General features: G+C 39.3%; 1 protein-coding gene across 7 annotated transcripts in view; it reads left to right on the plus strand.

Moving 5' to 3' along the window:
• Positions 1-27,245, plus strand: part of LPP (LIM domain containing preferred translocation partner in lipoma) — a 687,064-nt gene that overhangs the window by 406,291 nt on the left and 253,528 nt on the right. For all 7 annotated transcript variants that reach the window (XM_057738614.1, XM_057738612.1, XM_057738613.1 and 4 more), the window contains one exon: positions 10,481-11,173. In XM_057738614.1, coding sequence (XP_057594597.1) covers positions 10,481-11,173 — 693 coding nt within the window. The remainder of the gene's footprint in view (positions 1-10,480; positions 11,174-27,245) is intronic.

Genomic DNA, 27,245 nt, shown 5'->3' on the forward strand with positions numbered 1-27,245 from the left:
CAATGCAGGGGACATGGGTTCGATCCCTCGTCCAGGAAGATCCCACATGCCACAGAACACCTAAGCCTGTGCACCACAACTACTGACCCTGCTCTCTAGAACCACGAGCTACAGCTGCTGAGCCCACATGCCACAACTACTGAAGCCCATGCACCCTAAAACTGGTGCTCCTCAACAAGAGAAGCCACTGCAATGAGCAGCCCTCACACTGCAATGAAGAGTAGCTCCCGCTCGCCACTACTTAGAGAAAGCCCGTGCACAGCAATGAAGACCCAACACAGCCAATAATTAATTAATTAATTAACTAATTTTTAAAAAACAAAGTAGGAAATAAGGGATGCTTGGGTTTATAACTGAAATAAGTAAACCATGGTTCCTTTTTTTTCCTCACTGTATAAACACAAACACCAAGTCTGTCCTTTCATTTATCCAGTCATGATTTATTAAGTACTTACCTGGTGTGAATCCTTATGATGAGATCAAGCTCTCTTTGGCCAGTAAACTTCATCGCAAATATTCAGAATTTGCCCTTGGAATCACTGTTTTTTTTATTTTTTTTTAAGCTCTTTATTGGAATATAATTGCTTTACACTCTTGTACCAGCTTTTGAGGTACACCAAAGTGAATCAGCTGTATTTATACATATATCCCCATATCCCTTCCCTCCCTCAACTCCCTTCCACCCTCGCTGTCCTAGCCCTCTAAGGCATCACCCATCATCGAGTTGATCTCCCTTTGTTATACAGCAACTTCCCACTAGCTATTGTAAAATGGTAGTGTATATATGTCTATGCTACTCTCTCACTTCGTCTCAGCTTCCCCTTCGCCTCCCCACCCCCAACCCTGTGTCCTCCAATCCATTCTTGGCATCTGCATCCTTATTCTTGCCCTCTCACTGGGTTCATCAGTAACATTTTTTTTTTTTTTTTTTTAGATTCTGTATACATGAGTTAGCATACAGTATTTGTTTTTCTCTTTCTGGCTTACTTCACTCTGTATGACAGACTCTAGGTCTATCCACCTCATTACAAATAGCTCAATTTCATTCCTTTTTATGGCTGAGTAATATTCCATTGTATCTATGTGCCACATCTTCTTTATCCATTCATTTGTTGATGGACATTTAGGTTGCTTCCATGTCCTGGCTATTGTAAATAATGCTGCAATGAACATTATGGTACATGTTTCTTTTGGGATTATGGTTTTCTCTGGGTATGTGCCCAGGAGTGGGATTACTGGATCATATGGTAGTTCTATTTGTAGTTTTTTAAGGAACCTCCAGACTGTTTTCCATAGTGGCTGTACCAGCTTACATTCCCACCAACAGTGCAGGAGAGTTCCCTTTTCTCCACACCCTCTCCAACATTTATTGTTTCTAGATGTTTTGATGATGGCCGTTCTGACCGGTGTGAGATGATACCTCATTGTGGCTTTGACTTGCATTTCTCTAATGATGAGTGATGTTGAGCATCTTTTCATGTGTTTGTTGGCCATCTGCATGTCTTCTTTGGAGAGATGTCTATTTAGGTCTTCCGCCCATTTGTGGATTGGGTTATTTGCTCTTTTGGTATTAAGCTGCATGAGCTGCTTGTATATTTTGGAGATTAATCCTTTGTCCGTTGCTTCATTGGCAAGTATTCTCTCCCATTCTGAGGGTTGCCTTCTTGTCTTGTTTATGGTTTCTTTCGCTGTGCAAAAGCTTTTGTTTCATAGGCCCCGTTTGTTTATTCTTGATTTTATTTCCATGATTCTAGGAGGTGGGTCAAAAAGGATCTTGCTTTGATGTATGTCATAGAGGGAATCACTGGATTTTGAATGTCTTTATATCATCTTTTGTAAAGAGATAGTATTAGAAGAACAGGAAACGTGAGGCTACTGCCCTCAGCTCTGTGCCTTGTGCAGTGAAGCTCATTGTTTTGTGTGAGTTATAAAAAGACTTTTATTTGAAGAAAAAGATTGACTACTTATTTAAAAAGGAGGAGAAATGACAGTATTCCTAGGTCGTCTTTGTTGTTCAAATGAGGAGTTAGTCTGGAGAAGTAACGTGAATTTTTCAATGTCACTCAACTCTAAATAGTGGCAAAGCTGGAATTTCCCCCCGAGTTCTACTGCATGACCCTTCAACGTAATTGCTCATCCTCCCTGCTAATGTTTCTATCTGCCAGTGTCCTTAACTGAGAATGGAAGTTGCAAAATGCACCTCACACACTACCATTGGCCTGTAGAAATCCTTCATTTGGCTTTCTGGTGTTTGCAAAATAATAATAATAATAATAATAATTAATAATAATAATAATAATAATTGGCAAAGCTGTAAAGTCACTAGAGGAACGTCGAATCCATTTTTCACATGACAGCCGTCAGCTGGCACAGTCCAGCAGCTGCTTTAGACTATGAACTCTTATTTTATCAAGTTCACGTCCTTCTACTGTTCCTTAGATGACATCACTGTCACTTGCTGTCTGTTGTCCCATTTACCCCGTAATTTTTCTTCTAGGAGGGAAATATTTTTCTGTACCCACATAGACTGAGAAGGCCTCTTGTTGTTGTTTTTGTAAATTTCTCGTATGTGGTTTATTTTACTTTTTCTTTACCCGAGAAAGGCAGAATTGTTTTTAAAACTTCAAACTATGGAACTAGGTTACCTGGGTTGAGTTCTATATCTGCCACCTGCTAGCTGTGTTTCCTTGGGCAGTTACTTCATTTTTCTGTGCTTCAGTATCTTCATCTGGAAAATAAGGACAAGTAGTTTCTGTCTTGAGGGTACTTGTGAGGAGGAAGTATAAACTGCATTGAATACAAAATGTTTATGCGAAGTTAATGCTACATAAATGTTTGCTATTGTTATACATCTCTTTAAAGGTACCAGTAGGTATTTTAGTTTGTTTTTACTGCCACAAGGATATACAGATAAAATAGATAACTGCAAGTGACAAATGGTCATCAGGTCTTGTTCAAATAACTTTAAACAAGTGTCATGTAAAGAAAATTGAAGTTGAAATATTTGTAACACTATCTTCTAACAAATCAACCATCTCTCTTTCCATAGTTTGTCTAGTGCTTGTCCATATGGAAATATCATTCTGTGTAGCCTCAATTGTGTTACATACATGATTGATTTCACATTCTGTGTTTTTCATTTAACTTTTACATTTTCATTTAACATCTCAGGCATATTTTCATGTCTTTATAATTGCTGGAATCAAAATGTAATGAGGGACTTTGAGTTTCATGTTGCTGTGTATATGTCAGGTTTTAGCTTTCGTATATTTTCCTCTTCTGTTATCTTCAAAAGTTTCCTTTCTAAGTAGAAATCATTTTTGATCATTACACCAAATTTTGTCAAAAAATTGAATCAATTAAGAATTATTTGAGTGCAGTGACTTTGATTCCCTTTGTCTGATTGTGTCTTTAGCAGCTAGCTCATTGCCTAACAAATAGCAGAATTCCAATAAATTTTTGTTTAATAAATACCTTGGATTCATTAAATTTGAAGGGATTGGGATATTATAATTATTTGATAGTTAATTCAAAATGTGTTTCTTTTCAGTACATGTTAAAGATTATTTTGAAATGCTTTAGTCTCTTTCTTTTCATGGTACTTTTATTTAAAATTTGCCTCTTGTCTATTTCTGTAGGAGTTTGAGCTGGCATCAAGTAGAACTCACATATACAATCTGACCATTGAAATGAAAATAAGCACCTCAAATGCTTCTTTGAAAGATAGTAGTATTGATAAATTTAAAAAGTAGAGTTCTTAAACTATTTAGAGGGTGGGAGGAACTAATGAGATTACTGTAATTAAGCATGCATTAACACATTATTGACTAGGGGATTTTTGCAGAAACTAACGCCTGTGGCCATAATACATCTCCAGTTTAAAACGTGTAAAAATATCAGAGTTCCTTGATTGTCAAGTAATAAGAGAAATGAGATAGCTCAAATTTAAATATTTGGTTGAAATCTGACAAGAGAAATGCATTTTTCTTGGGAGTCCATTACTCATTTATTCAAATGTCACATGCTTACTATGTACTATGATATGAAAAAGCCAATGCAAAAATAGCAATGAATAAAAGGGTCAATCTCTAATCTTATGAGAACAGACATACGCAAGTGTGATTATGTGTAGAAGGGGAGGGGTAGAGAGCTCACTGTGCCAGAGGATTTGGGCAGAGGTTCACTGAGGAACCTGACACTCAGGCTGAGACTTCAGGGGTTCTTAGAAATTAACTAGACATAGAATCCAGAGAGAGGTGAGAAAGCACAGAGGTATAGTCCATGAGATGGGAGAGAGTCTTGCACATCAGATATGAAAGGACGTCAGTGTCAGAGAGTAACATCACATGTACCTCTTGAGGAGAGACAGAAGAAATCGATTGAGTTCAAATCACTCCACTAAGCCATTGAAGATTTTTAAGCAGGAAAGTAATGTGATTAGGTCTGCATTTGAGAGAAATCACTCTTCCTACAGAATGAAGGATTCATTGAAGGGGAACAAGCATAGACACTGGGAGACCAGTTTGGATGCTGTTGGATAATTCCTGGTGAGAGGTGGTGGTGTCTTGGAATTGAATTACAGCAGAGGAAATGGTGAAATGTGGACATCTTTGAGAGTTGTAGAATTTCCTAGTTAGGGAATAGGATCAACAGGATTTGATATTTGAATGGGATGTGAAGGAGAGGCTCAAGAATGACTCCTAGTGTTCTCATTTGAACAACGCCAGGGTGGATGAGAAAACCAAATGAAAGGCATGAAAAGCAGATTCAAGGAAGATGAGGAAACAGCTTTTAACCTCTTGAGCCTGAAGAGCATATGAGACATCTAAGTAAACACATGAAATAGACAGTTGAATATTCGGGCCTAGCATTTCGAGTACAGATGGATTCTAGACAGAAAAATTCAACAGAATCTTCATACATAGGAGGTATTTCAGATTGTGGGCATGTCCTGAAGAGAGTTAATAGGGAGGAGAGGAGGTCCTGTGTCAGATTAAAAGGATCATTATTCGGGAGCCATTGGGCAATATGTTGACTAATGTTGTCAGTGACACTTTTATGGAATGATTGGAAAAGTGCTTCCAGCAGAAAGCTAGAGCCTGGGTCCTTGCTGTCACGGTTGAACAGACATAGTGGTTCTTGGCTGCCCTTTCTATTACAAAAGAGAAATTTCTATCTGTGACCATGGTAATTGGATTTTCTGTAGCTTACAGTTTGACTTCTTCCCAACTTATAAAACATGCAAGTCAGTTATTAAAACACTGTAAGGTATTTACTTTAATGGAGGTATGTACAAAACCCATTGGGGGTATAACCAAAGGACTATACAAAAACTCCAGAATCCTTCCAGGGGATTTCTATGTCTGTTTATGTTTTTATTTTTCCGTTAATTATTTTGTACGTATCTTCAACGTGTAAAGCTCTGTGAGGCTAATGGGAAAGAGGTAGGATGTCTCCCTGTCCCCCAGCAGTTTATAGTCTGATGTAGGGGCTAATACACAGTAACTGTTGAATGGATGTCTCCAGACTTCCAGAAAGACATTACAGAAGAGGCACCATTTGATCGAAGACTTAAAGGATCGGTAGGCAACTGCCAGGCAGGGGATGGCTGTTTGATCCTCACGGGAAAAACGTGGGGGAAAGTCATAAAGAACAAATCACAGACTGTAGAAGGAGGTCCCGGCTGACAGATATGAGTACACACATGAGTGTATGGTCTATTCCCATCTCTACATAAGCCTAATATTGAGTGTATGCTGTGAGTGATGGAGAAAATAAGGAGGTGGCTGGACAAAGAGGCAGGGGCTAGATTGGAAAAGTCCTTATAAAATGTGTTTGAAAAAGGGAGAGAGTACAGCATAATAAGAAGAGGTCCACACAAGGCAGAGACATTGGCAAATCTGGGTCAGCAGAGAGCCAGGATCAGATTCTCATGTCAGAGAGATCACTGTGACAGTACTGAGGAGGAGATATGGTAGAGAGGTGAGGTTAGATCATGGCAATAAACAGCTCTGAGAAGGGATGGTGAGTGCCAAAAGTAGGAGAGAGAAAGTGAGACTGGGGTAAAGTACAGGGATGCTTATATGGAAGACCAAGTAGTGGATTAGATTAAGGGTGTGTACATGTGTGCAGGGCGTGTTCAGGGAATGGGTGGGTCAAGGGGGAGAGGGATAGAGGAATGTAAAATGTTATTCAGAGTTGGGCAAAAAGGAAGTTGAGGGCCTGTTCCCAAAGGTGAGCATAAGAGGTGCTCTCACAGCCCCTTGTCTGTTCTTGTCTCTTGGCTGCAGCCACTCTGCCTGGTAGTGGAGACATCCATTCAACAGTTTTTGATTACGTATCAGTCCCTCTACTAGACTACAAACTCCTGGGGGACAGAGAGACACACCCTGTTCATCCTGGGACACTATCCTCCTCCCATTAACCGCACCAAGCTTTCCACATTGAAGATTCTTAGAAAATAATTAAATGGAAAAATAACCACATAAAAAAGACTGCTACAGAGACATTGAAGTCTCAGGGGAAAAAATATGTATGTATGTATGTATATGTGTGTGTATATATATATATCTGTATGAGTGTAATTTTTAACATGTGCTTGATTTTCAAAATGAAAATGTTAAATCATGATAATACTTCAAGAATTCTTGCAAAAAACAAAAAAGAAATGAAATGCCAAAAATAAATATTTGGAAGCGCCTACTAATGCAGTAAGTGGAAAAGATTCGCTATGTATTTAATTGAATCTGTGGGCCAGGAAAGTGTTGCCATAGCTTTCTTTTACCATGAAGAACATAAATAAACATGCTTTAAAATGATCCCTGTTCTTTACCCCTTCCACCTCCAATGAGGTAAAGAATTTAAAATTGCAACGGAAAAAAGTACAGCTAAATGTGCTATTTTCACATACGTAGTTATGAAATAGAAAATACTGAGAACCATGCCGGCACATACACAGCAGAATTCATCATAAAGTTGTGAGAAACCTTCTCATCTAGTGAGATATTTCCTAGAAGAAAGCAACAGCTCCTGAAATTGTGCCCTGATGCCTTCTTTCAAAGACTTTAGGAATCTTTAAGTTGTATATGTGTGTGTGTGTGCGCGTGTGTGCTGGCTCACCAGCAAAGAAAAAACGAAAGAGAAATTTGTTGAAAAAAAGTTGTTTCTAAGGCTTTAGGTCTACATTAATTCTGTTTCGTTTACTTTATGAATGTGATTGGTTTTCATCTTCAAAGTATGTGACTTTTGAAATATCTGTTTTGGGGGCAGACTCCTTTCCAGCTGTGGCCCAGAGTACGCCTGTCATTAGCTCAGTTGCTCAGTCACTGTCTCCATTTATAGTTGGGTTTGTAAAGTGTTTAAAATAGGAACTCTGGGTTTCTGCTGATCTTGAGTCATCAAAGAAAAGCAAAGCTTTATTCCTTCCTACATTCAGTTCCATCCATGCAGACATTTTTTAAGACTGACATGGTTGACTAGAAAAATCTAACCTTACTTTTTATATTTTAGGTTCAAACTGACTCTTCCCTACTGTCTACTATAAAATGTCAGGGTCTTACTGAGCCTTTATTTAGGAATTTCTTCAGGACATATATTTGAACAAATTGCTTCAAGTGGAAACTGCATCTTCTTCTATTGGGTACTATTGGGACCAACTTCATACAGAAGGGGAAGGTTACTCCACCAAGACAATACTCACGTTGCTTAAATTACAAAAGGAAATGGCAAGTTTGTCCCCTGAGAGGTGATCAAAAAAGGAGAAAACATAACTCTATTCAACAGCCTTCTGTAATTTAACAGAAAACTAAATCTAGAATTACAAAATCTCTAGGAAACTATAATTGAGACAAATCACAAATGATGCGGAAAGATAGCAGTCACAGTCAGGATCCCAATGAAAATGACAGCACTCAGAAACGAGCCCCTCTCAAGGAGCTGATTTATAAATGCGTTGTGTACATAGTTCCATTAGAGTGTAGAGAAGCCATTAGGGACAAAGTGATCATCTGGGACTAGCAGAGTCAGAGCTGCCATTGCCCCAGGCTCAAGAGGACCAAGGGGGAGAGCAGTTATTTGAATAGGACCAGTGACCAGTGACCCTCCTGGGCTGACAGCTGGGAACTTCATGATCAGGTTGTCAGAAGAAATGTGGCTCAAGAGTGTACTGGTGTCTCTCAACAGGGGCGCTGTCGTCATCTTGGGTTTGACAGTGATGTGTTCTTGCCCTCTACCAGGTCAAGGAAAATAGCATCCTCTAATCACTGTGACAATAAGAAAACATTGCCACATATTTCTGAACCCTTCTTGGTCACTAGATGATCTCCTCTCCAGTTGAGAACTGCTATACAGAGAATTCCCTGGTGGTCCACTGGTTAGAACTCTGCACTTCACCTGCAGGGGACACAGGATTCATCCCTGGTCCAGGAACTAAGATCCTGCAAGCCATATGGAGAGGCCAAAAAAAAAAAAAAAAAAAAAAAAGAGATAGAGAGAGAGAGAACCACTTTGGTTAACATATAGTTAACCAAACATCCCTGGGAATGTTTTAATCTTTATCTCTGGACCAACCTAGATCACCAGAAAGCTATCCCCAGAAAGCCTTATGTCTAAATCAATATACTTGTATATTATGGTGGTGACAGGATAGCTGCACCATCTCCAGCCCCACAGCCACATCCCAGGCAGGAAGGAAGAAAGGAGAAGAGTAGGAAGGGATGATGCTATGTCAGGAGAGATCTAGTTATTCCAGAAATGCTTTGCATACGTCTCATTGGCCAGCGTTGCATCATATGGCAACTCCTACATGCAAAGTAATCTAGGGAAGTGTGGGCACATTGCTGCTCTGAACAAAACTGAAATTTTCTGAGTAATGAAGAAGGGCAGTGAGTATGAGGAAACAGCAGCATCTGTCCCACATCTCTAATGCCTTGGTGTGGATAAATGACACTAGAGAAACATACGAGAATTTACCTGGAAATTAATGAATGACTGAGTTAGGGCGTGGTCATTCATTTCTTGTATCAACAGATCTAATCATAGTAAGTCAGAGCAAAATTAGAACATTCTGTCATTGACATGTTTACAGATCCCTAATAGACTAGTGCCTTAGGATAGATGTTTGAGTCTTCAAACCTTCTCTAAACCTTTACTTATCCCCAGCCTAACCAAAATCTCTAACAGTTCAGCAAAAGGTCTTTAATCTCTGTAGCCTTAGGACATTTTTAGGGTATTCAGTATTTCTGAATTGAACAAATGAGTGCAACAGAGAGGGAAGATATAAAGGGAAGAGGAGGCTGCAAAGATTGATAAATCACTCTTTGCAAGGAATCTTTGATCCTAAATTTAGCATTTTTTTGGTTGCACCAGGGGTATTTGTTTATTTCTCTCAACACCCCTCATTTCTTTTTTTTTGTCCCCTCTGCTTAGTCCTTCAGTTCTCTTTCTCTAGATCACCTTTTAGGAGTATGGTGACCAAGTCTTTTGTAGTTTGTTTGAGATCACATTGTTCAATTTATTTTCTTTTGGTGCTGATGTGTTATATATATATTGCCAAATCCAATGTCATAATTTTTTTCCTCTATGTTTTTCTTTAATAGTTTTACAGTTTTAGCTCTTACATTTCGAGCTAAAATTTGGGGATACTTTTTGTATATGGTGTAAAGTAAGGGTCCAGCTTCATTCTTTTGCATGTGAATATACAGTATTCCCAGCACCATTTGTTGAAAAGACTATCCTTTCCCTATCAAATGGTCTTGGCACCCATGTCAAAGATCAAATGACCATGTACACAAGGGTTTATTTCTGTGCTCTCTATTCTGTTTCATTAGTCTATGTCTGTCTGTATGCCAGTAGAACACTGTTTGGTTACTATAGCTTGGTAACACATTTTGAAATTGCATGTGAGACCTTCAATCTACTTTTAAGGTTATTTTGGCTATTCAGAGTCTCTTAAGATTCCATATAGATTTTTCTACTTTTGCAGAAAAGTTCGATTGGAATTTTGACAGGGATTGTATTAAATCTGTAGATTGCTGTGGGTAGTATTAACATCTTTACAATGTCAAGTCTTAACATCTTTACAATATCAAGTCTTCCAATCCATGAACATGGGATGTCTTTCCATTTAGTTGTATCTTTAATTTATCAGCAATGTTTTGTACTTTCCAGTGTGTAAATCTTTCACCTCTTTGGCTAAGTTTATTCCTAAGTTTTTCCTTTCTTTTTGATGTTATTATAAATGGAATTGTTCTCTTCATTTCTTTTTTGGGTTGGTCATTGTTATTACACAGAAGCACAAGTGATTTTTGTGTTAGTCTGTGAACTCTTAGAAGGTAGGAACCATGCCTTGTTTGTATTTTGCAGAGTTAATATAAAAATAATAATAGCATCTATTAATATTTGTCTATGTATCTTTATTTTTCATTAGCAGTAATCTTTGTGTTTTTTTTTTTTTTTTTTCCTTTCCTCTCTCCCGCTTTAGGGCTCTACTGGTTCAACAACAGCTTCTCCTCCAGTCTCCACCCCTGTCACAGGACATAAGAGAATGGTCATACCCAACCAACCCCCTCTGACAGCAACCAAAAAGTCTACATTGAAACCACAGCCTGCACCCCAGGCTGGACCCATCCCTGTGGCTCCAATTGGAACGCTAAAACCCCAGCCTCAGCCTGTCCCAGCCTCCTACACTACGGCATCCACCCCTTCAAGGCCTACTTTCAATGTGCAGGTGAAGTCAGCCCAGCCCAGCTCTCATTACATGGCTGCCCCTTCACCGGGACAATTTTATGGCTCAGGGCCGGGGGCCCAGGGCTATAACACTCAACCAGTTCCTCTCTCTGGGCAGGGTCCTCCTCCTTCCACACGGGGAGGCATGGATTATGCCTATATTCCACCACCAGGACTTCAGCCTGAGCCTGGGTATGGGTACGCCCCCAACCAAGGCCACTATTATGAACCCTATTGCCCAGGGGGCCCTGGCTATGGGGGCAAAAATGACTCTGATAATGCCTATGGTCAACAAGGTCACCCAAATACCTGGAAGCGGGAACAAGGGTATACTCCTTCTGGCACCGGGAACCAGAACCCTGCTGGGATGTATCCGGTTGCTGGTCCCAAGAAGACCTATATCACAGATCCTGTTTCAGCCCCCTGTGCACCACCACTACAACCAAAGGTAGGAAGCTCCTTAACATAGTGTTGGGAATAAGGGAGTACCTATCATGACCTGCCTTCCCCAGAAAGAGAGCTTAAGGCAAAAGTATATGTGCTGCTTTTATTTCATTAGAAAGTGCGTGAGTGAAGCAGGAAAATGGGGGGATCCTATCTGGAGATATGGGGGGTGGGTACCAATATGGTTTTTATTAAGAATCAAGTACAACTAATTGTTCAATCCTGAAGGACCATCTTCGAAAAGACCATATGAACGATAGCAGCTCAGGACAATCTGTTCAGGGGGAAGAAGGGAAAATAATTTATCTTCCAGCTCGTTTCCCGTTGGTCAAAGCTTCCTTCTGCGGGTCAGAGATATCCTCATACTTAGATGTTGCATTTCCTTGGCCATGAAATAGATCTGAAGTATCTGATGCCTCAGAAGGGATAGGGACTCCTCAGATGTGGAGGTGAGAGATGCTCAGGGCAACATGAGATGAGCTGCTGTCAGGTTGGGCTCATGTGAAGGCAGTCAGAACCCAAGCATAGTTGGTACCCTACCTACTGCTAGGGAAGAACAAGTGGCCAAGGGCCCAGGAGACAAGTGAGGCCAAGGAGATCTACAGTAATGCAGGTACTTTGTGTAGTTTGCTTGGGGAAGGGGTTGCAGCATAATGGCACTTGTTTATTATCTCTTGTTTATCTGCATTAATGATCCTCTTGGAAGAATATTACTCTGCAACCTTTAACCCTATTAGGCAACTTAAAAAAATTCCTTATGACAGTTATCTTTTTTGTTGTTTGATTGAATTTCAAGCATGTATATGTTTTAAGTCAACGTGATCAGTTATTTCCTGTGAGTAGGCAAGATGTGATACTATACACACTTACTCACCTACAACTTGGATTTTTCTTGAGTACTAGAACAAACATGACATTTCCTCGCACCATGAAAAGAGGAACCGAGGAGAGTTACTTGGAAGGAGTTAGACGGAGAAAGCAATCTAGTTTCCAGCCATTATGTTAAAACCAATTCTCCCATCCTGTAGTTAGAACTGTAAGAAGTCAGAAATTGGAGAGCCCGTGATTAGCTAGAAGCTCAGTGGTAACTTGGGGGAATGTATTGGGTAGAAGTTTGGACTATGTGTTTTGTTTTGTTTTTTTAAATCCTTTACACGGTTTAGATGGTCAGTTTCCAGGAATATCCATTCACATGTTCAACTTTATAACAACATTTAGTGAGGTCCTTACTCTCCAGGTAGGGAGTTTACTAAATCACTATTCTCACGTGAAAGCATCTGCTCTGTTAATGGTACAGATGGATTTTAGGTTCCTTGGAGCAAAAGAACCCTTATCCAGCAAGTGGGGCCTGTGGGTAGCTGGAGGCATCCGTCGACCTTATGAATGCTCATTACATGAAAGTGGACCAGCCATGATCATCTTCCAGCATAAAGATTCCAAGTGAAAATGTGAAGTGTTTTCGAGACATGACTCTTGGAAGGGCTTTCTTTCCAAAACTCTCTTTGTGGAAAGAAACATTATTAAGGGTTTTTTGTTTTGTTTTGTTTTTAGGATAGATACTGCCCCACACGGCCAAGCTGGCCAGCCTTGCCCTTTGTTAACATTGCAGTTTATTTGCATCTGTCCCTCCCGGCCCCAGAGCAACTGGTTCAGAAAAAAATGGGGTTATTCAGCTTTACCTCATTTTGGTACAACCGCAGCAAATTCCCCTACAGAAGATTAAAGATTTAGGTTGGCACGATGGCCTTCACCATTTCAGTTCAAACAGGTATGCAGTTTTGCCCTATCCAAAACAACCTGACTGTGATAGTTTGGCTGAGTGATGTTCCTAAGGGCAGGAGATGGACCCTGAGTTATTTAAGGATCCTGTTACCCAACCTGGGGAAACAGACTTGAGACAGAGCAAAAGTAAGTCTCGGTGGAGAGAATGATCTGGTGAGAAGTATTGAGCCAATCTTTGAGTTTCCTGTTTTCCCATCGTGTCATTGGGCCCTTTGGAACCAACCCAGTAGTGTAAGAAAAAGAATCCGCACCCACTGCAAGACCTGGATCTAAGATGTTAGGTTCAGAAACATCACTAGTATTTGCTCTGTCTTCATCAACTTACTCGGGGTGACAGAATGAACTTTTATTAACCACTCTCCAGAAAGCATGAAACTTTATTTCCCTTCTTATTGGAGTAAGAGAATTATTCAGGATGACCTATTCCTTTAGTAAGGATTCTGGATATTAGTGCATTTCATGTCATTTAAAAAAATTCTGAAATGTTTGTTTTTCAACATTGTCATGCGTTTTAACATCATATTGTACATTTAAAAAATGAAAATCAAATCGTACTTTTTGCTGTGATTATTAAGGAGAGTGGTTAGAGGTTGATATTTAAGCATCTGTGTTCTGGGGAAAGAGGCTGAGGAAGCAGGAGATATGGTCTGTGTGTGTTGTGGGGGCGTTGCTGGATGAAGGGGTGGCTCTTTCACAGCTGGTCTTTGAGCAGAACACTACTGTATTCAACTGCACCTGTGCACAGAGGACCTTATTGTCTCAAATATTGACTTTGCTTGGCTTAGTGGTGTGACTTCTGGCTTGAGAAATGAGCTCCTAATTCTAACCCCAGTTCCTCCCTTGACATTCTTCTTTCAGCTTGAGGAAAGCCTCTAGACCTCTTTATGTCACGCTTCCAGCCTCAGTAAAGTGGAATGTCATCTTCACTAATTAATTACTGATTGCAAAGGGCTTGGAAATTTCCAAGGGCTGAATAATTGCCAAGTGAGGACTATTCAGCTTTTTCACTGGCTTTCTTTTATTTCCAATTTTTAAGGCACTGATGGAAAACTTACCTCTGTGCCTTAAAACAATTATCTTTTCTTACCTTGAGAAGTTCTTAGGGATTTGGCATTTAATCCATTAAGGAAAAAGATTTTTAAAAATGAAAATACATCTTCTTTATATTTGAAATAAGGTGTTTTAATTTTCCTAGTCCATGGTGTAATATAAAAGAAGAGGTAGAAGAAGGGAAGGAGAAAATAGTAAAGAAAAGGAAAAAAGAGAAAAAGAAAGGAAGAATGAAGAAAGGAAGGAGATCAAATGAAAACCTGCAAGGCTTGGGGGACATGATTATATTGAGTTTCCATAATGTGCTGAGCACTGAATTTGTATGCTACAGTGGACCATAATGTGTTTCCTGGACCATCTGAGCTGACTTCCTTGAAAAATATTGTTATAAGCAAGTCTTTAGAGGAGAGAAATGTTGCCTTCTCACTGGAAATCTTCTTAAAGACACAGTGGAATCTATTCTCTTGGCCAATGTATAAAAGCTAATGTCTGCTAGTTGCTGTGTTGTCCACAGAACTTTTGTCCTGTGTGCTATCTTCACATCCCCTTGAGGTGGGATATGTATTTCCTCCAATAACCGGATAAAGTGAGTCAGCTTGAAGGCCCCAGAGCCAGGACCTGGAGGCAGTCATCACTCACAGGTCCACAGCGGCAGTATCTTTAGCTTCCACTTCCTTGTTATAAACCTAACCTATGTCAGCCTCCCCTCTGTTGAAGAGACAGGTGTTTGCTCCATAATATGTAAAGAGTCCTGGTGCTGTGCATCTCAGGAAAGCTGTGGAGGCCCACCTAGTGTTGGGGTTAGGTTACATTCTAAAATTATCTGTTAAAATTTCTTTGGAAAATCCTTCAGGGTGGTGAGAACTTGGAGATCAACCAACCACCTTTCAATAAATCCAACACCAAGTTTATCTCATCTAGAGTTAGAACGGATCACTGCTGTTCATTTAGGGTTTGAATCTGGGGGATATTTAATGTGTCAGAGAGGAGAGTGAAGGTAATGAACTGCTGGGGTCAGTGTTGACGGGGCCCCAAGACCTGGGAATTGCTGAGATTAAGAAAATATTTGAGAATGTTGACATAGCAGCATTTCAAGTATTCAAGTAATATGAAAATATTTAAATTTCATTTCATTGTGGAAAAGAGAAGGTTGTATATATTGGGTGTCCTGCAGAGAATTGGTGGCATTTAGGAGAAAACCACCTTTATGGCAATCCCTGTGCTAAATATCCCTCAATTCCAGGATCAGAAAAACAGAAAAGAAGAGATAGTTAGGGTGGTGAGAAGGATGGATACGGATATAGGCCTCAGGTCAAGTGCTGATAATACCTGGGTCTGTATAAAGCTGAGGATGGAAGAGATTGCATGAGGAGAACAGTGACTATAATATTAGTAATTCCCCTTTGCACAGGGTTTTTCAGTTTCCAAAATGCTTTGTGGACCTCTCAAAAAACAGGAGTGATAAGCGCAGATAGAGGTTTTTGTCTCTTTTTTATTGATGGGGGTTCAGAAGCTCAGTAATGAGAGTCACTCACCTAAGGTCAAATGTCAAATTCATGGGTGAGCCACGATTCCAAATCAGATTATTGGAAGGTCTTCCTCATGCTTTCCACCTGCTAACTGTGGATGTTGGTTTGGTGTTTGGGTGGTGATGGGGGGGGGGGTGCCACGTCAGCATCCCCATCCCCTGGGCATGGCTCCACTATGGCCCACATTGCAGGCAGACGTGTCCGTGGGCTCAGGCAGTCATGGTGCTGTGTCATGAGATTAACAGCTGGAGGGGAAGCACGGGTTAAACCCCTGCTGGACACCAAGCCTTGGCATTGTGGGGCTATGCTTCCTCTTCCCCATCACCCACGTACAATTTATCCCAGTCTTTCTACCTTCACAATATCTCAAATCTGCTTTCTTATCAAAATCCCCCTTGCTACTGTGCTGGTTCATTAGTCCCCGTTTCTCACCTGAGCCACTGAAACGGCCTCTTGATGGGTGCCTCCACGTCTAGTCACTCTCCATGTCCCTTCATCCTATACATGCTACCAGATTAATCTTTCTACTCGACGTCTCTGCACTTGTCACTAATTGTGTTTTTTCAGAAACTTTCAGAAGTTCCAGCCAGTTTGGGGATGGACTGAAATTCCAGCCTAGACTTTCAGTTTTATCAGCCCTTTTGAGCATCCCAGCTTTCAGCTAAGAAGTTCGATTCCTAGTTATTTCTCATCTCTATAGCTTTTGTCATGGATCTCCTTCTTTCTCAAATGCCTTCCCAGACCTCCCTGCAAATAAATATTTCCATATCCAGTATGACCCATTAAGATCAAGCTAAAGTGTTAATCTCTCTTGTGAAGCCTTCTCTTTCTAAAATTAAGTTATGCGTTGTTTTAACCCCTCTTATGGAAAGTTTCACACTCTTATTGTACGGGAATCACCATGTACCTGTCCTCCACCAACCTATGCCCTAGTATGTATTAGACTCTAAGATTTAGGGGATAGAGATCATGTTTGAACACTGTTTCCTCCAGAGTAACTAAGACAGTACATAATACATTCTTGTTTAATGAAGATGCTTGAAGAGACTACACATGTCCTAGTAAAATAAGGAGTAAGCCCTATTTTAGAACTTAGATTGTTCATCAAAATGCCAAAACCCAAACCTACACCACCAAATCAGCTTAGGCAACCTCAGTATCACATGCATTGTCATATCAGCAACTCAGTATCCAAAGTAGCTAGATAATTTCTCATGTTCACAATTGTGCTAATATTTTACATCCCTTCTGGGATACATATGTGTATGTGTATGCTGCTATGTACACAGTCTTTTACTTCATGCATTTGCCAAGTGTCCATAGAATTTGTTGATTCAGATTATTTAATTACCTGTTTGGGGTTCAGTTTATATACAATAAAAGGTATGCGCTTGGGTAACCCCTATTGCAGTCAAGGTAGAGAACATTTCCACTACCCCACTTAGCTCCTTCGGGCCCTCTTGCAGTCCATCCCCTTTACCCTCAGCCCCTGGCAACCTTTCTGCTTTCTAACGTGGATAATTTTTACCCTTTCTAGAATTCCATATAAATAGAATCATATAGTATACGGTCTTGCATCTAGGCTCCTTTTACTCACTATAATTTTTTTGAGCTTTGTTTGCGTATGTATCCATTGTGTGGATATCCTACATTTTGCTTATCCATTCACTTGTTTGGGGGCATTTTTTTTTTCCATTTTTAATTATGAGTAAAGCTGCTGTGAACATTCATGTGCATGTCTTTATATGAACATAGTTTTCGTTTTTCTCAGATAAATACCTGGCAGAGGAATTGCTGGGTCATGTGGAAACGATTTAACTTCGTGAGAGAACGCCAAGCTGTTTTCCTAAATGTACCATTTTACAATCTCACCAGCAACCTATGAGAGGTCCAGTTGCTCCCTAATCCTGGCAACACTTGGTATTGTCAGCTTTCTTAATTTCAGCTCTTTTCATGTTGTGTAGATGTATCTGATTGTGGTTTATCTTTACATTTTCTTTTCGATTAATGATGTGGAACACATTGTTCATGCACTTATTAGCCATTTGTATATCTTCCTTCGTGAAGTGTCATCAGATTTTTGGCCTATTTTTTAAATTGGACTGTTTCTTTTTTTAAAAGTATACATTGTATATTCTGAATGAGTCCTTAGATACATGCATTGCCAATATTTCTTCCCAGTCTGTGACCTGACTTTTCATTTTCTTAATGTTGTTTTCTAAGAGCAGAGGTATTCAATTTTGATGAAGGTCAATTTATCAATTTTATCTTCTATAGTTTATGCTTTCTGTTTCCTTAGAAATTTTTGCCTCCTCATAGTCATAAAGGTTTTATTCTATGCTTCTTTTTAGATGTTTTACAGGTAAATTCAGGGCTATAATTCCCTTCAAGTTAATCTTTGTTTATTGTGTGAGATAAGGGTCAAAGGTCACCCCCCCACCCCGAGATAATCATGATTTGTTGAAAAGACTCTTTTCTTTCACTGAAATACCTTGACACCTTCAATGAAAATCACTGACCACAAATGTGTGGGTCCATCTCGACTTTCTATTCTATTCCATTAATTTGTAAATCTGTTCTCAAGCCAGTGCCACACTGTCTTGATCTTTGACTTTTATAGAAGATTTTGAAATTTGGCAATATAAACTTTCCATCCTTCTTCTCTTTCAAAAATGTTTTGATTATTCTAAGTCTTTTGCATTTCCTTATAAATTTTAGCGTCAGCTTGTCAATTTCCACAAAATAGCTTGCTGTGGCTTCAGTTGAGATTTCATTGAATCTATAGATCAGTTTGAAAAAGAGCTGATATCTTAACAATATTGAGTGTTCCAACCCACAAACATGGTATATCTCTCATTCTATTTATGCTTTTATTAATTTTTCTCAACAATGTATTGTAGTTTTACATACATTTTGTTAAATTATTTCATATTCCAAGTGCTATCGTAAATGGTATTTTTAAAAAATTCTTAATTCGCAGTCGTTTCGTAGTGTATACAATATTGACCTTGCATCTTGTGACCTCTTTATGTTTAACAGTTTTACTAGCTTCTTAAGATTACTTAGGCTTTTCTACGTGAGCATTTCATCTGCAAATAAATTCTTGATTCAATTGTTTATGAGTCTATCCATCAACTTTCTACATTTGGAAGATTTGCTTCTTGATTGAAGAAGAGACAGTTTCCTACAAATTTGAAGGATAGAAATTGGAAAAAAATTAAAAATGTTTACTCTCTGCTTCTGTAGACTAGTCCATTGAAACTGTCACATAGAAGTTATCTTCAGAATCAGTAGGTTATAATCCCTTAAAATTGCAGATGAGAAAACTGAGGCCTGAAGAGTTACAGTGACCTGAAGGGTTAGTTATACAACTAATAAGGGTCACATCTGAGTCGAAAATTTAATGTTTTTTTCTAAATCACAATTTCTCTCTACATTGGCTCAAGACCAGTGAGATTGGAGGTATAAAGGACCTTCAAAAGGTACAATGACTATTATTAAAAGGAGCTGATCTCCTAGCCTTAGACCTCCACACTAGTTCTGTAAGGCCCCTAATAATAGAAAATGACTGTCATTCTGGTTTTCCTAGTTCAGGCTCACAGTATTCCTGTGAGAAGACTAGTTCTTAGGGTCTACATGATTTTGCCTCAGTCCATCATCTGTCCTTCCCTTGATTTTAAAAGTTACCATGAGGATGGATGTCCTAGTGTAGTAAGACATGTCTGTGAATGTTATTTATTCATTTTACTTATCTAATCTTTTTCATAGATTTCGATGTTTAAAAATATCCCAGGTCCCTAATCTTTTTGGAAAATTAGATAGTTTTAACAAGTGACTTTAACAATGTGTAATTTTTTGTGTTTAGGAGCAAGAGAATGCACTTCATTCTGCAAGTGGACCCCCTGATATGTCCCTCTAGGAATCTCCTTTCCTTCTTGGCCAGCTGCAAACACCCACACTGTCCTGTTTCAGAGGAGAAACTATAGTTGTTCTCCTCCCCAGCAAGCAAAAAAGCTTGACCACCATTAACGTGTACTAATTAGTGGTGAATATAAAAACTTCGACAGAGTTTACACACAGAGTATTAGGAAGTATCCCAAAGGGAAAGTCAAATAGTCGACTTTCCAAAAATGCCATTGTCCAAGAAATAGTTACTTGTTTTGTTAGCTCTTTGATTTTCTGGAATATGGAAAACCCAACTTTTGGATATACTTTTAGCAAATAGTACAACGTTTGCTCTATTTCATCCTTGGAATTCAGTGAATGTTATTCAGAAAATACAATATGGTTTACTTCAGAAGTTTACTGACTTAAATATAACATCTTAAATTATATAATAATAACCTGTAGCGTTTTTATACCAAAATTTACCAAACTTTCATATGTGGGGAAAACTGTGTAACATGTCCAGAGGCAACTTGCCTAGTATTATACCAACACCCAATGTCAGAGGAAGGATGAGCTCTTAGGTCTTCTGACTGCCAGCCCAGTGTTCCTTCCACTCCATGACACTTGGCTCCATTCATAGCTCTCTGTGTTTACATGTGTTAGCTCATTGTGCACTTATCCAAACCTCAAATATTCCTTGGGCCCAGCAGTTAGGGATTAAAACTTCAGAGTTATATTTCTGGGAAGTAACATATATTTAACATTTGGAATCCAAGATTCAGTCAACATTGTATCAAGAGTCCAGGAGTTGAGACTATGCACTAAATATAAGTTCCAGATAACAGGCCCCCTTTTATTCTGTCTTTATAAATATTTGGTATATTTATTGCTCAAACACAGACATTTTATTATTTTTGATGTGGCTTTAGGTATTATTGTGAAAAGGGATAAGAGAGTACAGGTACGCTTTGTATCTTTATGGGTCTGTTAGCGAAGTATACTTTTCATGGTGCACACATGCTGTCTTTAATATAAGTTTGGATACAGTTACTATGAAGATGATACCCCATTTTTAATACTGCTATTCATCCCATCCAAAGGATGCAAAGTATTAAGCAGGCTCTCTAGGAGACAACTGAGCCTGGTAATACCTGTAGAGGCAGGAAATTGCTGGTGACCAGCAGAGAACCAGAGAAGAGTTAAGGAAGGCAGGTGGGGAACATGGACCAGGGCCCTGCCTATCTCACCTGCCACCTGGTTTGGTAAATAATGTGTTATTTGAAATTCAGCCATGCTCCCTTGCTTAAATGTTATTTGTGGCTGCTTTCACACTACAACAGTAGAATTGAGAAGGTGCAATAGAGGCTGTATGGTCTTCAAAGCCCAAAACATTTACTCTGTCCCTTTACAGAAAAACGTTTACCAACCCCTTATTGAAAATATGGAAACGACTTCGCAAAATTTACGTTCTCATTAAAATTGCTTGAATATTTCTCAGTTGTTTTTTCTTACCCCATATATCCTGCATCTTGAGCTGGAGCTTGTTGGTGGGAATTTGGGGGGAAGGGAAGAATTAAATATCAAAACCCAAAATTAACCTGCTACTTGCAGAGCAGGTGCTACACCCCTCGTGTTTCTCGTAGCCTGTAAACTACTGTTTAGCCTTCAAGAGCTATCTGTAATATTAACTGCTTTGAGAAGCTTGACTGTTCACCCAGTCCCCACATGTCATTAGTTTGTCTTTCTTCTGAATTTTTCTCATAGCATTTTAAAAATTCCTTTAGTGTAGCATGCTTCTTACTGGATATTTTTAAATAGACGATAACATTATTGAGATGTAATTCATATACAATACAATTTACTCATTTTAAATGTACAATTCAATTATTATTTTTGTTTCTATTATTTTAGTATATGCATGGAGTTGTGCAGCGATCCTCACAATCAGTTTTCTCCACCCAGGAAAAAACTCCTTACCCATTAGCAGTCACTCCTCATTTCCCTCAAACCCTCCAGCCCTTAGTAACCACTAACCTACATTCTGTATCTATGGATTTGCCAAGTCTAGACATTGGAATTATACAATATGTGATCTTTTACTGCATTCTTACCATAATATTTAAAGTTTCATCTGTGTTGTAGCTCGTATGAGTACTTCATTCTTTTTTATTGCTGAATAATATTCCAGTGTATGGAAATTCTACACTGTATTCTTTCATCAGTTGATAGGTGCTTGGGTTATTTCCACTTTGGCTATTATGAATGGTTTTATCAATATTTGAGTACAAGCTTTTGTATGGACGTATGCTTTCAGTCCTCTTGGGTACATACCGGGCAGTGAACTTGCCGGGTTATACGGTGACTTTTTGTTTAACCTTTTGAAGAACTGTTGGACTGCTTTCCAGAGGGGCTACACCACTTTACATTTCCACCAGCAGTGTATGAGTATTTCAGTTTCTCCACATCACCACATCCCATTTGATTTTAATCACATTACATGTCCACCTCCCACGTAGACATCTATGTTCTTCAAGTGTGCGAATCACGTCTGAGTTGTTTCTTGTACACTTAACATAGTATCTTGCATGTGTCAGGCACTCATGAAAGAAAGAATCAATCAAAGTGAAAAGATGGACATGGACTCACATACATTTCTTATAACTGAGAGTTCTTTATGTGTTTTTCTAATAGGTATGCTTTTATAGGTATTTCTTTTTTTTTAAATTCTAGCTGTGTTCCTGGTCTCTTCCGGTCTCTAGCTCCTAGCTTGTATTATCAGTGGATTAATCTTCTTTCAGAAGGAGTCTGTTTTAGTCCTTGTTAATTTCCCAGCCTGCATCATTGTAGTTTTTGTCTCCTTTGTTGTGGTCAGTTTAAACTGCTCTGTTTCTGTCCTACGCAGCTCATGTTATGTGTAAACCTAATGAAGCCTTTTTCATCACTGAGGAAAACAGGACTTTCCCATCTTACCTCCTCCTTCATGGCATTGTTGCTCTTTTCAGAAGTGATTCTACCCTTCCAGGAGCTCAGGCCTGAAACCTGAAGTCATGCTGGACTCCTGTTTTCTCTCACACAGCAAAATGCATTCATCTCCACCTTTGTAAAGTCTGTCTAAAACCCCACCCTATCTCAGCACCTCCACTGCCTGCACCTGTCCAAGCCCCAGCCCATCTTGCTGGGTCATTTAACATACCCCCCATTTAACCTCCTGTCGCTCTGCTCTGCTCACCTGTGTTCCACTTTGTCCTGTTCTCAACACAGAGTCATCCTGTGTGTCCCTTTCTTTCACTGTCCTGCTCAAAACTCTCCAACAGCTTTCCATCTCAGCCTGAGGAAAAGCCAGAACTGTGTTTATCAGGCCCTACTCTCTCCACCCATTAACTGTCTGACCTCATCTAGCCCAGCCACCCCTTCGTTCTGCTCCAGCTGCAGTGCTGTTTCAGGGCCTTTGTTTTGTTGAGCCCTGGGCCTGGAATGCTCTTCCCCAGATATCCACTTGGCCTGTTCTCTCACCTTCTGCGGGACCTTACACTAAGGTTACTTTGCTACAGAAGTCTTCCTGACCACCCTAAAACCCCTCTCCTGCCCACAAAGTGTCCCTCTCCACCTTCACTTCATTTCCACTGTAATATTTACTTCCATCTAACATATTGTATGTCTTAATCATTTGTTTTTTGTGTCTCTCCCTCTAGAATGTGTCCCGAGAGCAGAGTTTTGCTTGTTTGTTTGTTTGTCATTTAGTTGAGTGCTATACAGAGAACAGTGCCTGACAAGGAGTAAGTCCTCAGGAAAAAAAAAAAAATGAATGAACAAATGCTGGGCACAGGACCATTCCCACTCTTATTTTTTTATCCAAATAACTCTGCAGTGATGTGACAATGGCTTTTATTTATGTGAAAAGGGTGCAAAGCCCTGAGGTCTTCCAGTATATGACATCCGTTTATGTATGATTTCCCCAAACTGTGTGTTCCCCATCCAACCCCCCTCTTCACTACCGGAGCTCCCCCAGCCCTCCCTTTAATACCGTGACAGTGTGGACATGGTAGGTAGACCGTGGTGTTTGACATCAAATCTGAGGTTTGCATTCCAAACTACAAAGAAAGTCCTGTGTGATGACAGATGGGCAAGTACTCTTTGGTAATAAAATACCACACCTATTTGAAAGTTTATTATTATATTTTGAAGGACTTAGAATAAAGAAGAGGAACTGAGAATCTTAAGTGATAGATGGGACTGTTAAATATTTTAAAGCTATGTGGATTACTCGCTGCTAATATTGATTAAACAGTTGTATCAGGCACTCTGCTAAGCATTTTCCATGAGTTAGCTCATGCAGTCTTCTCAGTAACACTTTCAGGTAGATAGTGTTATTTTCATTTTGTAGATAAAAACTGGGTCTTGAAGAGATTAAATAGTTTACTGAATCCAGAAACTCTTTCTTTTATAAATTTTCATGAATATAAACAAAGTTAAGAGTTAAGGCAAATGAGGTCAGTTTTACTGGATGCCAACACATGGCTTCATTTTGGACATTCAATTCATTAAAAAATTATTCAATGTCTATTTTTGGTGCTGGGTTACTGTCAGAAAGAGGATAATATTTCATTCCTCTTAAAGCTTATATTCTAGTAATGTTTTCAGAAGAGAGGCAATAAGACATAATTTTAGGCAGTGATACTTGCTGTGGATAAAATAAAAGATTTTAAGAATGGGATGGAGAGTAGCTCGTGTAGGTAGCCAACGCAGGCAAGTTGTTGAAGAAATAACCTTTGAGCCAAAATCTGAATAATGCACAGGGGCCAGCTGTTCTAAGATCTGGCTGAAGGATATTCCAAGCAGAGGACAGCAAGGATGAGTCCTCTCAGCTTGGCATTTATGGGAATAGAAAGAAAGCCAGGGAGGCTGGAACTTAATTGTTGGAAGAGAATGGATAAAATGAGGGAGAAAGGTGAGGAGGGTCCAGATCTTATGGACCGTAGTAAGGAGTCTGTCCTTATTCTAAGTGAAATGGAAATCCACTGGAGCATTTTAGCAAGGGAGTTACACGGCCTGGTTTTGTTTTAAGATAATCCCAGCCACTGTGTAAGATCAAAGTGAATGTAGGAAGATTTGTTAGGCTCTGATGCTTCTGTGGTTTCTCTTAAAACTATTGAAAAGATGGGTTTACGAATTTTCTTATTTGCAATTGAAGAGCTTTTATATTAAGAAATGTGAAGGTATGGGCCACTTTATGAGTATAGAGTGTATATCTCCAGATTCCTATAGTTGTATGCTTAAACAGACTCACAGTCTCTGTCTCTAGGGGCAGTGGAGGAATGTGGTGGTTGAATGAGAAGTGGAAATAGCAAAGACATACCACTTACTCTCTCAAAAGTGGCAGGGCAAGTTTTCCCAAGACAGGTAGGAATGGAAGCCATGATGGTTCAAAACATTTGGGAGATGAACTAGAGTTGACTGTTTTTCAAAATCTTTTGGTTTTAATTACTTCACCAAAAAGATATAGTATGACACTACTGTATATTTTTAAAATGGCACTTGAGCAGTTAAAACCTGAATACTCTAAAGTTAAGGACAGCATGGGCACAGGTGAGGGCTGAGAACTTTATCTACTTCTGTTTCTACGACAGCCTCATTAGGATAACAGGGACCTTCTTTCTCATGCAGTCGCCACCCCTGGTGGCAGTATAACCAATAAGAGGCAAATGACGACATCTGTTCTTTAAGACTTTCCGTTCACACCACATGTCATTCACCTTGACATGTGCTTCTCATCAGCTTGATTTTTTTTCTCCCCCTCCTCTCTCAAGTTATCCTTTTCAGGTTATCCCTTTGCCTTGAAATGACTACTACTGCAGTACCTTGCAGTCTTTATAATGATTCTTTCCATAAATGGCCCAAAGTGTTTATCAATAGGGGACCGCTTTCCCAGCACCTGCAATGTGGGGACATCTTACGATCTTTCTTTGCAGCTCAAGAGCTGCTTACAAAGTACCACTGTTGCTATGCTGCTCCATAGAACTATTTTTCTTAAATTTTTACTTTTGGTAAATAACATATACCAGTTTTCTAGATGCCAAAGGATAAATAAAAAATCAACTAAAATGTAATTCATCCTTAAAGAGTTTAACATCTGATAGGGAAAATGAGATATGTATTATTGGTAACACTGTCCTTTGACCATTCTTACCTTCTTATTGATCAGTGTGAAGTACAAGAGAAAAAAAAAAAAAGAATTATAGAGCTAGCCTCCCCACTTGTTTAGAGAATAGAACATTTTCCCCCACAATCAGATACTTATGGACAGATAGTTCACACAAGCCAAGAATTGTAAATGCTAAAAGAAAGGCCCTGAGAAAGTTCTAGTGATCTTCAGAAGAGGCAGTGATCCTCAGTTTTGCAAGGGTTCAGGTAGGACGTGACCTCTATTAGTTTTGAATCGGTGGAAATGAGGGGTGGGACGGTAGGCAAGATTAGATTGTGTAATTGTCCACAGCCTCTAATGGCTGAGAAATCAAAAGACCTTCCTTAACTTAGATTTATTTCAGTATTAATTGACTGCCATTCTGATTCTCCATTTTTCTAGCCATTTACCTCTAAAAATAAGAGCAGTTTAAAGCCTGGCTCCCCACTTACATCTTTACATGTTACAGCTTCAAGACAAGCTTGCACTATGTAGATAGCACAGGGAACTGTACTCGATATCTTGTAATAACCTATAATGGAAGAGAATGTAAAAAAAGAAATATATATATTTTTATATATATGTATCAACATAACTCAGTCACTTTGCCGTACATCTGAAACTAACACAACATTGTAAATCAACAATATTTCAATAAAAAGTTTTGAAAAAAATTAAAATTAAAATGAACAACAACCACAAAAAAGACAACCATGCAACGTGAAGACCGTAACATAACTTTTTGTTATTCACCAAAGTGAGCATGTGAGCGATAGCTAATAAATGACATATCAACAGCAGTGAGTCTTAACTAATGGGAGCTCATGCCCCCTTAGGAAGCGTATTCTAATCACTTGAGAAACTTTATGCTTGAAAATCTAGTGTGGCAAAACGTGTATGTGTTCTGAAGTTATAAAACCTGCTTTCAAGTGTGAATGCTAGATAGCACCCAAGGCGAGTTATTATTTCTCTTTGTGATGCCTTCATGTGTGTTGGCTCATTTAGTCCTGGAAGAAGGTATAAAAGAAAGTACTACTAATATCCTGATGTTTTCCTTAGTGGGAAACCAAGGTAGAGAGGGATTAGGTTACTTGCCCAAGACCACACGACAAGCTCTTAGCCATGCACAATACCACATGAAGTCTCTCTAAAAGGATGTAAACAGAAATCCTCCCTGATGTGCAGTAGCCCAGCTTTAAACCTTAAATCAGGTTCTCTTCTGACCTTGAGTAGGACCCATGTGCTAAGCTGCTGGGGATCCTCTTCTTAGCCTGAGTCCATTGAGAGATTATCTGCCAGGAAAGCTTCCTAATTCTTTTTCTAATACATGACATAAGTTCATTTCTTCACTCCTCATCTACTGGTCTGTTCTGCCAGACATTCATGAAGTATCAACCTGAGGGGTGTGATGGGTGGGCTATGGAATAGAGCTAAATGGAATGTCATAGACAAGAATATAGCCAATAGCCTTTAATCTCAGAGCAGAAGGTACTGCTGAGCTCTGAGAGATGCAGGACAAGTTGCTTGAAGATGCTTGAAGATGAAGGCCTCCTCAGAGCCAATGGGTGGCATCAGCACAGTGTCTCCAAGTGAGGGGGAAAGACTTGTAACAAAACCAGCAATGCCCAGTTTTTCAAATGTGATAT

Source organism: Hippopotamus amphibius, chromosome 6 (genome assembly GCF_030028045.1).
Source record: "Hippopotamus amphibius kiboko isolate mHipAmp2 chromosome 6, mHipAmp2.hap2, whole genome shotgun sequence".
In the NCBI taxonomy this organism is placed as follows: Eukaryota; Metazoa; Chordata; class Mammalia; order Artiodactyla; family Hippopotamidae; genus Hippopotamus; species Hippopotamus amphibius.